Below are 10668 nucleotides of genomic sequence, written 5' to 3'. Positions count from 1 at the left end.
AAAGACATGTGTTTAAAATACTATAACTATTTTTTATTAATACTGTATGTGAGTATTCTTCTTCAGAATAATAGCATCTAGCATGGAGTTAATTTGAGTTACTTAATTAGGAAAAATATACTGGAGTATCTCCAGGTGCAGATACACTTTAAGCATATATTACAGTTATTTCCAATATCAAGTATGGCATCCTGCAGTTGGGCATCTTATGTTACAGTCACTGACTGTAACCAGGGGGATTGGTGGGGTATTTTTGTTGTTTTTATTTTTCATAACACCATGCAAACAGAGAAGTGATGATATTAATATTTTTGTCTGCTTCAGACAGCATGCAAGAAAATTAGCACAGGATTTTTTGGTCAGTAAGTTAGTTTTATCCCCAGTCCAAAACCTCTGTAATGTGCCCTCCACTTCCCTTTCTAGTTGTGAATCTTCAGCAATGATTTGAAGTCTATTAGAGGATGTAGGAGTTACGAATATTTGTTAGCAGTGAGCTTCATTGTAAGACTTCCTTGAAAGTGCGAAAGGGGCTTGGACTAGGCTTGAACGAAACAAAACTGCTTGTTCTGATGAGCATTCTGATTTGGTGAGATGGAAAGCAGTGAAGAGATGCACAGGCCTTGAGAGCATATACTGTGTGAGCAACTTAAAACTCCAGTGCATGTAGCTTGCTGTATATGTATTCCTAGCAGAACACTTTGGACTAAGGCAGCTAGGTCTCACCAGTGATAGTTGTATGACTGTGTTAATTAGCGTGAACCACACTACTTAAGAGGAGACGCAGCTGCTTGTGTAAACCAATCTCTGAACAAAAATAACCTTTTTCCCTGAATAAAGAGCATTTATGTCAGTGAGAAGAAAACCCTAGGGGAGTGGTGATCATGAGTTAATCACACCGCTGGGGTGGGGATTAGGAGCAGTCATTTCTGCCTCCGTCCTCCCGGCACACCAGGAATGTGCAGCACATGATAGCTGCACCCCGACGGCTCCCAGCAGCCTAGCGCATGTCACCGAGGTAGTTTCTTGTTTGATGTCTGTTCTCTTAAGGAATTGCTGAGACTCCAGCCAGAAATGCACATTCCACTTCTGGTGCTTTAAAAATACCTCATAATGTACACAACTCCATGGACAATTTCAGGCAGCAACTATGTATTGCTTAATGTGGTGGAAGAGTCATTGACCCTGGGAGAGGAAGAAAAATCTGGATGCAAAAAGCTGAGTGACCAGATTCAGAATCCTCTTGAGAGGGAAAGCCCAACACGGGGGCACACACAGGTCTTAAGAATAGCAGTGCTGGGACTTTGAAAGGGAAAGATGGGAAGCTAGGTTGGAGAAAGTTTAATTTACTATCTCCCTCTTCTTCCTCTCCATTCCTCTCAAGCTGTTCAAGAAACAGAACCTTCCTATAGGCCATAAGTGAACAGATTTAATCTTTGGGGGTTTGGGGTTTTGTTGTGGGTTTTTTTGTTGGTTCCTCCACTTCCCCCTTCCTTTCCCCCCCTAAGAAAAGCGGTGCTGCTCTTAGATTCATCACATTGCCTGGTTGAAATCCAGTTCTATGTAGCACAGCATTAAAAATGGTATATACCCTACAGAGTTGTCAGGAACACTGCCAATTTATAAATCATACTTCTGTCTTCCACACATTCTATATATAATCACAGATAACTGGTAATATTTATAAAACTGGAAACATGTTTTAGTTGCATTTTAATTTAGCATATGTCATAGATTTGATGGCACATTGACTGTAATCTGTTTCACTGATTTATTGTTGCTTGTCTAGTCTTTACCCTGCAGAAACATTGACATAAATTATAAATTTTAATTATATACAGAATAAAAAACCCTGTTATGATTGGCAGGTACACAGATAGAGCCTGGTGTAACATTTGTTTTCTGGTTAGGTTAAGTGGAAAATAAATCTTAATACAAGCAAATATTCAAAACTCTAAAACAGGAAAATAAACCTCCTGGAACATTCACAGAAAGATGATGTTTGGGTTCTGGGGTTTGGGTTTTTTTAGAGCACAGTTTGGAGCTGAACTGTTTATTAACACAACTTTTTGAACTGATAAGCAAAGAAATACATTGTGTTTGTTATCTGTAATCTTGAGATGTTCAGTAGGTAACCAACGGATGTACCTCTGAAACCGTCCTTTATGTGTGCCGTGGTTTGTAGTGCAGAGAGAGGCAGCCTAGCAAGCCATGATTTGCACCAGTCAATGCACAACGCTAATATTCATTGCAAAAATCCATGTTAAGCCACGTCTGAGTGTCCTCAGGAGTATACAGGTAGGAGGAAGGAATTTAAAATACAGTGACTTGGAAATTTCAGCTGCAAAACCTGTGTTGAGTTGTCAGGTTTAAGTACACAACCAACCATTTTTATGTGTCAGGGGAGGGCATGGGGAAGGATGACAGAGATGTCTTTTTTGTAGAAAGATCAGTTAAGCAGAATAACATCCTTTTTTCTAGGAAATATTAAAATAGTTTTGACATATAAACCCCCCCCCGTTTCCTCTGCCCGCCTGCATTGTTCGCTGCTCATCCCTTCTGCCACCTCTTTGCATCTTCCTGTGTCATGTTCTTTTTGCTGAGTTCTCTCCTCAGAGTTTTTTTGTTTGGTGGTTGCTTTTTGGGAGGTTAAGCACAGTAACGAATTGACAAATGTATGAGCAGCTGATGTGTCTGTCTTCTTCTGTGATTTAGTTCTTATATTTAGATTCTCTCCTGTTTAGAACTCTTTTAACCTTCAGCTATTTAAAGCTACATCTGAGATTGAAATACTTAAGGTGGAAATCCTTTTACTCCATTGCATAAGCAAAACCTGTCATTTCTTAGTAGGTTAGATGTAGATGTCCTGTCCTTCCTTTCTGTATGCTGTTCAGGAGGACACTGCAGCTTGGAGTGCTCTGTAACTCCTGTTGTAAAATGAGTTGTGTTTTGTGTGTAGGTGTTATAAGTGGCATAACCTCCAATCTTTGCAGTTATAAAAGAAGAGTGAAATAAAAGAAAAAACCTTGCCCAGAGGACACAGTTCCCATTTCTGTCTTTTAAGCTCTTTAAAGAATAAATTTTTTTCCTCCCAGCTTATGATATGGAATACCTTTGCAACTCACCTACCTTCTGAAAAAGAGAGAAAAGGCAGAGAGGATAATGGTGAAGAAGTTAGAGGCAGTGAAAAATACCGGATTTTCTGTTCACCACTGGAGAATTATGATGAATCAGTTTAAGAAACTCTTTGCAAGGAATAGTTTTCTGCAAGTGGCATCAACCTCATTTCCTGGACCTTTCTTTTAGTGTGTGAGTTGCAATACATAAGATAGTAATTCCAGACAACATACACAAGCTTTGTGGAGGACAAGACCGTCATACCCAAGGTTTGCCATCTGGTCTGTTTCTCAGCTGCTTTTCAAAATGTTGTCAAATGCTCTCAGATTTTGCACATCATAAATCTGTCACTAAAATAAGTAAGTGCCCCGGGCTCCTTGACTGTGTTTCAGAAGTGCTAGGCTCTGCTTTTCTGGGGAATGGCATTGTCAGAGCAGCATGGCTCTTCCTCATAGGGTTTAAGACTAGGCAGTGGCGAGACAAGTTCTTTCACTGTCTGTGTCACTTATGCAGCTGACTGCCCCAGCCAGCACCCTTCCTGCCTTTTCCAGCCACCTCTCTGGCTCCTTGGGCAGAACTGCAGGCAGCAGGAGTGGGGAAGATGATGTGCTTATTGAAGCAGAGGGCTGCTGTGAATGAAGAGTTCTTTGTCTGTGTCCTGGTGATATTTCGGAAAGAGATGTTTAAACAGAGCTAGTGTGTACGTATCTGTTTCCAGAGCAGTGTGGGAGACACTTGAGCTGCAGAACTTCATTGATTTTTAATGAGAGTCATTTAACAAAAGTTCTGCACTCTGCTTTGGAAGCATGGAGCATAGCTTAGTGTCACCAAAGTGCAACCTCCCTCTCCTGCCTTTTCTTCTTGAACACTTACTTTCCTTGGCCTTATCTTCAGCAAAAGTAAAAAAATCCATAGGGAATTTCACTTGCGATATAAACTGACATTTGTAGCAGCCAGCCCCGTTTTCCTGTGCATGTGTTACTCTCTAAATCAACCAAGATCATTAACTCCTCTCTCTTACCGGGATTCCCGGCTGCCAGCACATTACCCATCTCCTCTGTCATCCATCTGACAAGAACCATTGTGAATCTCCATTTATAATTTTCTAAAAAGAAAAATTGTAGCTATGAGTAAATTCTCAGAATACCAAATCTATGCCAAGAACTGAGTAGTTATATTTCATTGGACAATTGTCAGCATTCCCGTCCATTCATTTGGGCCTTTCTGTCTCCAGGGTCTGTCTGTGTGGGAATGAGAGCGCCTCCCATTGCCGTATTTCAGTTCTCAGGAGACCTGTCTCTTGCATTGCTTAAAAAAGCCTCGGTCACCAAGTGGTTTAATCTCAAGATGCAGATGTCACTTTAAAAGCTTCTGCAAAATGGAGAAGATAATAAATAATTAATTAAAATACTTTGAGTTTCTGTAACACTGGGTCTCAAGATAGTTTACTAGTGCTAGTGAATTAAGTCTTGCCAGTGTGAGGAAGCAGGGGAAGCACTGAGTCTGTGCAAAGGTTGAAACAAATCTGTACTACTTCTGACTCTAGCTTCCTCCTTTCAAGTGTGCCTTCCAATTTCGCTCGTATCTGAGCACCCCAGTCTATTTATTCTACAGTTACTCCTCCTAGTAGAAAAGTACAGCTAAGTATACACAAACCTGCCACATGCTGAAGAGCTGTCTGTCTGAAGAACTCTGTAAAGCAGATCTGTGAATCAACACTAGGACAGAGAAAGTTCCTTGATTTAGTAGCTCTGAGTGTCTGGATTAGCAGCTATTACAGTCACTGTAAGTCAATGCAAGCAGAACTTGAACTTCAGCCCACATCTCTCCACTCTGTGACAGGCCACGTAACTTGAGCCTAAAACTACCAGTTAATTTGATCTAGAGGCTGTGTGGACACTAGTCAGTTGAGGAGCAGTGCTTGCATTACAGGTTGTGTGACCAACTTGGGCAAGGTGAGCCCCAGTACTACTTAGGATCATACCTGAAATTGGATTATGCCAGCACCCAGCAAGATAGCATGGCACAAAGATCTTTAATGTCAATATCTTGTGTGGTGAAGAGACACTTGCTGAGGTTAATGTGCTGATGTGGAGAAGCAAAAGACAAATCAGACCACAGAGTAAGCCTAGATGGAGCCCATGAGTGGCATTTGGGGGTTGTAATCACTTATCTTGGATGAACAACAACTGTAGCAGGCTGTCTGCCCTTAGCTGTGGGAACTACGGATTGAAGCAATTTAGCTATGTTCAGACCACAGTGCTGTGCAGGCTGCCTGGTGGTGCTCAGACTCATTCTGGTGTCTCATGCAAAATGATGCAATTCAGCAGCAGTTTGCCATTTAGACATGGGACTTTAAAACAACCAAATAACATGTTGAGGCAAAATAGAACATAGTGAGAAAGTTAAATATTCCAAGCAATCTAAAAATGTGGGTCTTAAACACCATATTACGTATCAAGATGAAATTACCAGCCTTAGTTAAGGTTTCTTTAATGTATTTTTATCCAATTGTGGCTGACTATAAAACACTGTTGGTCTAAATGGTGATTAATTGTGAATTGACAGTGGTTACCCCTTTTGCCAAACTGGTTAATACTGTCAGGTGCCAAGTTTTCCCACAGCTTCTGTGGGCAGTGTTTAACTGGGCTGTTGGGCGTTGAATCAGGTGAAGCAGAGTCTCTTAGGAACTCCTCCAGAGCAGAGATGTTGTTCATCTCTATGTTAATCTCTCCAGTCAAAACATGTGCCTCAACCTCCCAAACATGATCTGAGGAAGAGACCCTGTTACCCTGCTGTTCTCTTGGCCTGTTTCTCCACAGTTCAGATGCTGAACTGAGTGCCAGAAAGTCTTGGTTCTGCAAGTCATTTGCCATTGGGAAAGTTACTTACTTTCTGTAAATGAATTTCTTCCTTCATAAAATTATTACTGTACATAAAAACACAGGAAGGCTGTGGCTAGTGAATTTCCCTGCAGTTTCTGAACAGTCATCATGCACAGAGCTGTAGGTGTGGTGGTTGATCTGGGCTGGCTGCTGGCTGCCCACCCAGCCACACTCTCACTGTCACTGTTCAACAGGGAGAGAGGGAGAAAATAAGATGAAAAATGCTTGTGGATAGAGGTAAAGACAGGAAAATCACTTTGGAATTACTATCACAGCCAAATTGCACTTTACTCATTTTATTGCTAATTATGAGATATTTGGATAGTGAGAAACAAACTCACCTTCCCTCAAGCCCCCACTCTTTTCCTTAGTCTCAACTTCACACTTGCATTCCCAACCCTACTGCTTCCCCCCAGCCCTGCACAGGCGAAGAACAGAGAACAGCATCTACAGTAACATGCTCACAACTCCTCTTTAATTTGCAGTGGTTCTGGCATTTTCCTATGGGATTGCACCTTAATGCTTGTGCCTTTCCATGAGCTGCCTCTAAGCTTACAGTACATCTTTTCTTTCTTTTTTAAAAGGAATTAGCTAAGAGGACTCCCTCCAAGCATCCTGATCATCCAGCTGTCCAAAACGCATTGCAGGCCATGAAGACAGTCTGCACAAATATCAACGAGACCAAGAGACAGATGGAGAAACTGGAAGCCCTTGAACAGTTGCAGTCCCACATTGAAGGATGGGAGGTATGATGCAGGACTGCAAGCTCTCCGGAGGCAGTTTGCTACACAGTTTAAGGGGCTGAAGTTTAGTGACTCATACTATGTACAGGGATTTTTGTTTCCTACGTGATGTGCAAATGCTCTTGGAGGTGTGGGTGGCATCACACTGATGAGTTTAGAATTTATGTTTATTTTTGGTGTGCAGCTTGCTGCTAAATTGTAGCAGAACAAACGGATTATGAAAGAAAGGAAGTTGTTAGAGCTAGAATGGACTGAAATTTCAAATGGGTAGATCTCATCTGAAAATCAAATAGGTCTAGAAGATGAAATCAGGACTGGTCTAAATAACAGAAGTTTCTATTCCTACAAGACACTATTTTTTCCAGGAGCTTTGAAAAGTATTTCACTTATCTTCATACAGATTTCCTGTTTAAAAGATGAAAGTTACATTAGCAAGTATTAGATTAGAAAGCAACTGGTATATGTGTATTTGTTTGGTGCAGTTAACTTACTCATGGATGTGTTTCTGTTGATGTGTTTATCACTAGGTGGATCTGTGTAGGTAGAAACATTTACTATGGAAGGGAGGAAAGTAAGAGAGTGAGAAAACTTGAATGAATCTGGGTGGAAGAGGAAATCAGGAAAAAGAGCCACTCAGAAGAAATACTGGGAAGTCAGAATGGTGTGTGAAGTGTTGGCAGCTTATCTTGTGATGACTGCAGTTGAGGCCCTTGAATCAGTGGAGTTGGAAACCTCTGGGATGTGAACCATAGGGAGTCAGGGTGTTAAATGGTCTCCTGGAGAGATTGGCATTGGCATTTGGTGAGGCTGATACTTAAAATGTCGAGGCTGATTACTGCCAGCTGAGGATTTCTTAGCTGAGGACATTTTGTTAGAGGTCATGTAAACATCCTCATGTTCGGACTCTTGGGTGCTCTCCATGACTCTCTTATGGGTTGTTTTTTATCTTTCGTGTATGTTTTAAACCTTGCTCATTTTTTCCCTGAAGGATGTTCTTGGCATCCAGCTAAAGTCATGAGAACAACCCAAATATCCAGCTGTGTAATTTTTGGATAGCAAGCTTAGCAAACAAAGTCATGTAATGTTCTATATAGCAAGACTTCTAGAAGCAGTTAAAACATTTCAGGTTCATCTAGGCAAGAGGCATGGTTTGAGCTCTGGAGCCTGAAGCAAGTGGCCCTGATGCCATAAATGAAGTCGTATCCAAACTTACTGATATTTTTGGGGGTTTTTTTAGGGTTTGACTTACCTGCAGCAACATTCTGCGGCTGAAAACCTTGTCAGGTTTGTTTATACACAGTTTTGTAACAAAGTCACCTAGGTCACTCAGCTCAAAATTTCAGAAAGGAAGAGGTGTTTTCCTTCCCAGTAAGCTGTGGACATTTCTGAATTGTTCTAGTGGCATATTAAAAGGAGGAAAATGAGCTTTATGTGTCACAGATACAGGCCAATACTCAACACAGTGGCATTTTTTCATTCTGTAAACGTAAAGAAGTTTGAACCTCACTGACAGTTTCCTATCTTCACAGTGCTAGGGATTTTATAAATAATGACTCTAGAGCAAAGTGCTGTGTTTGTAAGCAGCTGGTTTTAGTTTTCAGATGTATTTTGCAGTTTATTCCTAATGAGAAGGGCTCCTACCTGTGGAAAGCTGCAATTGCTGAATTAAATTATTAGCTCAAGAATGCAGTGCTGTAAGCCACAGAGCTGGCTGTAGGAGGAAGTCTATAAGATAAATGTGTGCCTATTTTTAGTTTATCTAACAGCAATTCCTCCTATGAAATAGAAAATTTCCCTTTTTTGTTAGCATGGATATGGATTCTGAAACACTGGTGCCCTGTATATATGGTTATATACGTACATATATACGTATGGCATATACATATATATAACCATATACATATATGTATGTTTATATATACATGTAAAAATATACATATAATTTGACAATAAATTTGATGTAGTAATTTTACAAGCCCTACAGCTTCCAACAGTTTTAATCCAAGGCATCTAAATTGTCAAAATGAAGTGACACTCAGCTTACTTATGAACAAGTATTTTGTAAGGGATGTACTCTGAATGCAAGGAAGAGTGCAAGAAGCCCAGCATGAAGTTTGGTGTTAATTTGTTCACTTAATTTGGAACAGGCTTCACCTTGTCTAAAGTTTCTGTTTAACCAGACCAGCAGTTTCACTTTGTACTTCCTTCCAACTGTCCCAATGGACATCCCTGGTCTGATCTTCATCCTGTGGCCACCAGTGCCACCCTCAGTATTTCCAACATGGACAGCAATGTGACATCTTTTTGCTTCTGTAGAGTCTCATCTTCTTGCTCTTGAGAATCATCTGCAGCTTCACTAAGAGCAGGAGTTGTTTTTTAGAGCAGTTTCCTCAGTTCAACAGATTTTCTTCAGCATGTCCACCACCAATCTGCCTGTCCTCTCTAATGCAACCATCACTATCTCCGTCATACACTGAGCATATCCTGGCATCATCCTGTCAGTCTCTTTCTGAGATTATAATGAGGGGACATGTTAAAGGCCAAATCTGGGAAGCTCCTGAAGGCCTGCAACTTAGTCAGAGGTCTGTTCAGCAAAGTGAACTCTGCTCAGATTCATTCTTCTGGAATGCACAGAATCCTTGTAGATGTATATTATGCATTAACTTCAGACAGGACAATTTGATTCTGGTTAATCCTTCTGGGAAACAAAGACTAGCTAAAGAAAAAAAAAGGAGGGGGAAGGAAAAGTAGAGGATGCATGTATACAGTTTGTATACTTTTGAATACAGTGTTGATGTAAGTTAATATGCTGTTTCTATTAATTATATATTTTTTTCTTTGGGGAGTTCTCCTTCTCATGAGTCGTTGTGAGTGATTTTTACACAATTGCTACATATCCCCAAATTCTCCAAGTCTGAAATGCACAGGGAAGCAAAACCCCCACCACAGAACAGTGTGAGTTTTAAGAGACGCCTTAGTGCTTAGGCAGATCAATCACTTTATAATGGGCTGTAATTTGCATTTTCACCAGCTATGTTGTTTTCATTCTTTCCTCTCCCCTGCCCCAGCAGCTTGGTCCCAGTTAGAAAGGTGAGAAATTCCATTTTGTTGCTGAAAACATTAAATAAGTCTTCCTACTCTGTTTCTTACTATTAAAAAACCTCTCAGATTGGTATAAATGAGAAGTAGCGAGGTCAACAGCAAACAGGAAATGCATCAACAGTGTTTAGATACCATCATAATGGGTCTGATGGAAAAATAAAGATTCTTAGATTTGAAGGTGAGAAGCAACCGTTGCAATCATTTGCTTTACTTCCTGCACAAAATAGGGCAGATTATTTTACCCAGTGATTCCTGTCAGTAACAGTTTGACTCCAACGTTGCTGTGCTTGTTTCTTTTGCTGGTTTTGGGTATTTTTTGGAAAATCAAGTATTTGATGTTGAGATGGCTCTGAACCCTTGATTCCTCTATTGGCAAATCACGAGAGGAGAATGCTTTTATGTTGTATGGTCAGTTGGTTTCTGTTCCTATTTGTGTATGTGCTAGTAGGCCTTTGGGATCAGGATTTGGAGATACAGTGAGTTCTCCTGCAGACAGTAACAAGTCAAAAGAACAAGTGGTTGTTTCTGGAGTTCAATAGGAAAGATTTATTATAGTGTATGAAGACTCCAAAATATATTAGTAATCCAGAGAAAACATGATGTGTTTAGCCACATTAAGAAATTGAGGACTTCCTTCTTCTGAGTGCATCAGTTACTTCACAGTTCAATGACATGCAGATGAAATAACAGTGTGTTAGTAAAAATCCTTCATGGTGCACACACAAAGAAGTTAAAAATAAACAATATCTCTTTTTTCAGGGGTCAAATCTGACCGATATCTGCACACAGCTCTTGCTCCAAGGGACTTTGTTAAAAATCTCAGC

General features: G+C 40.4%; 1 protein-coding gene across 1 annotated transcript in view; it reads left to right on the top strand.

The window, feature by feature from the left end:
- The window catches only part of LOC104411417 (phosphatidylinositol 3,4,5-trisphosphate-dependent Rac exchanger 1 protein-like), a gene marked incomplete at its 5' end in the record, with an annotated part of 83911 nt that overhangs the window by 17583 nt on the left and 55660 nt on the right, over positions 1-10668 (top strand). The window contains 2 exon segments of the mRNA XM_010021829.1: positions 6584-6745; positions 10604-10668. The exon segment at positions 10604-10668 is cut by the window's right edge and continues 10 nt beyond it. Of these exon segments, the coding sequence (XP_010020131.1) occupies positions 6584-6745; positions 10604-10668 (227 nt within the window).

The sequence above is a fragment of the Nestor notabilis genome, unplaced genomic scaffold (genome assembly GCF_000696875.1).
Source record: "Nestor notabilis isolate BGI_N333 unplaced genomic scaffold, ASM69687v1 scaffold8759, whole genome shotgun sequence".
Taxonomy (NCBI): domain Eukaryota; kingdom Metazoa; phylum Chordata; class Aves; order Psittaciformes; family Psittacidae; genus Nestor; species Nestor notabilis.
This window is presented reverse-complemented; position numbering and strand designations above follow the sequence as displayed.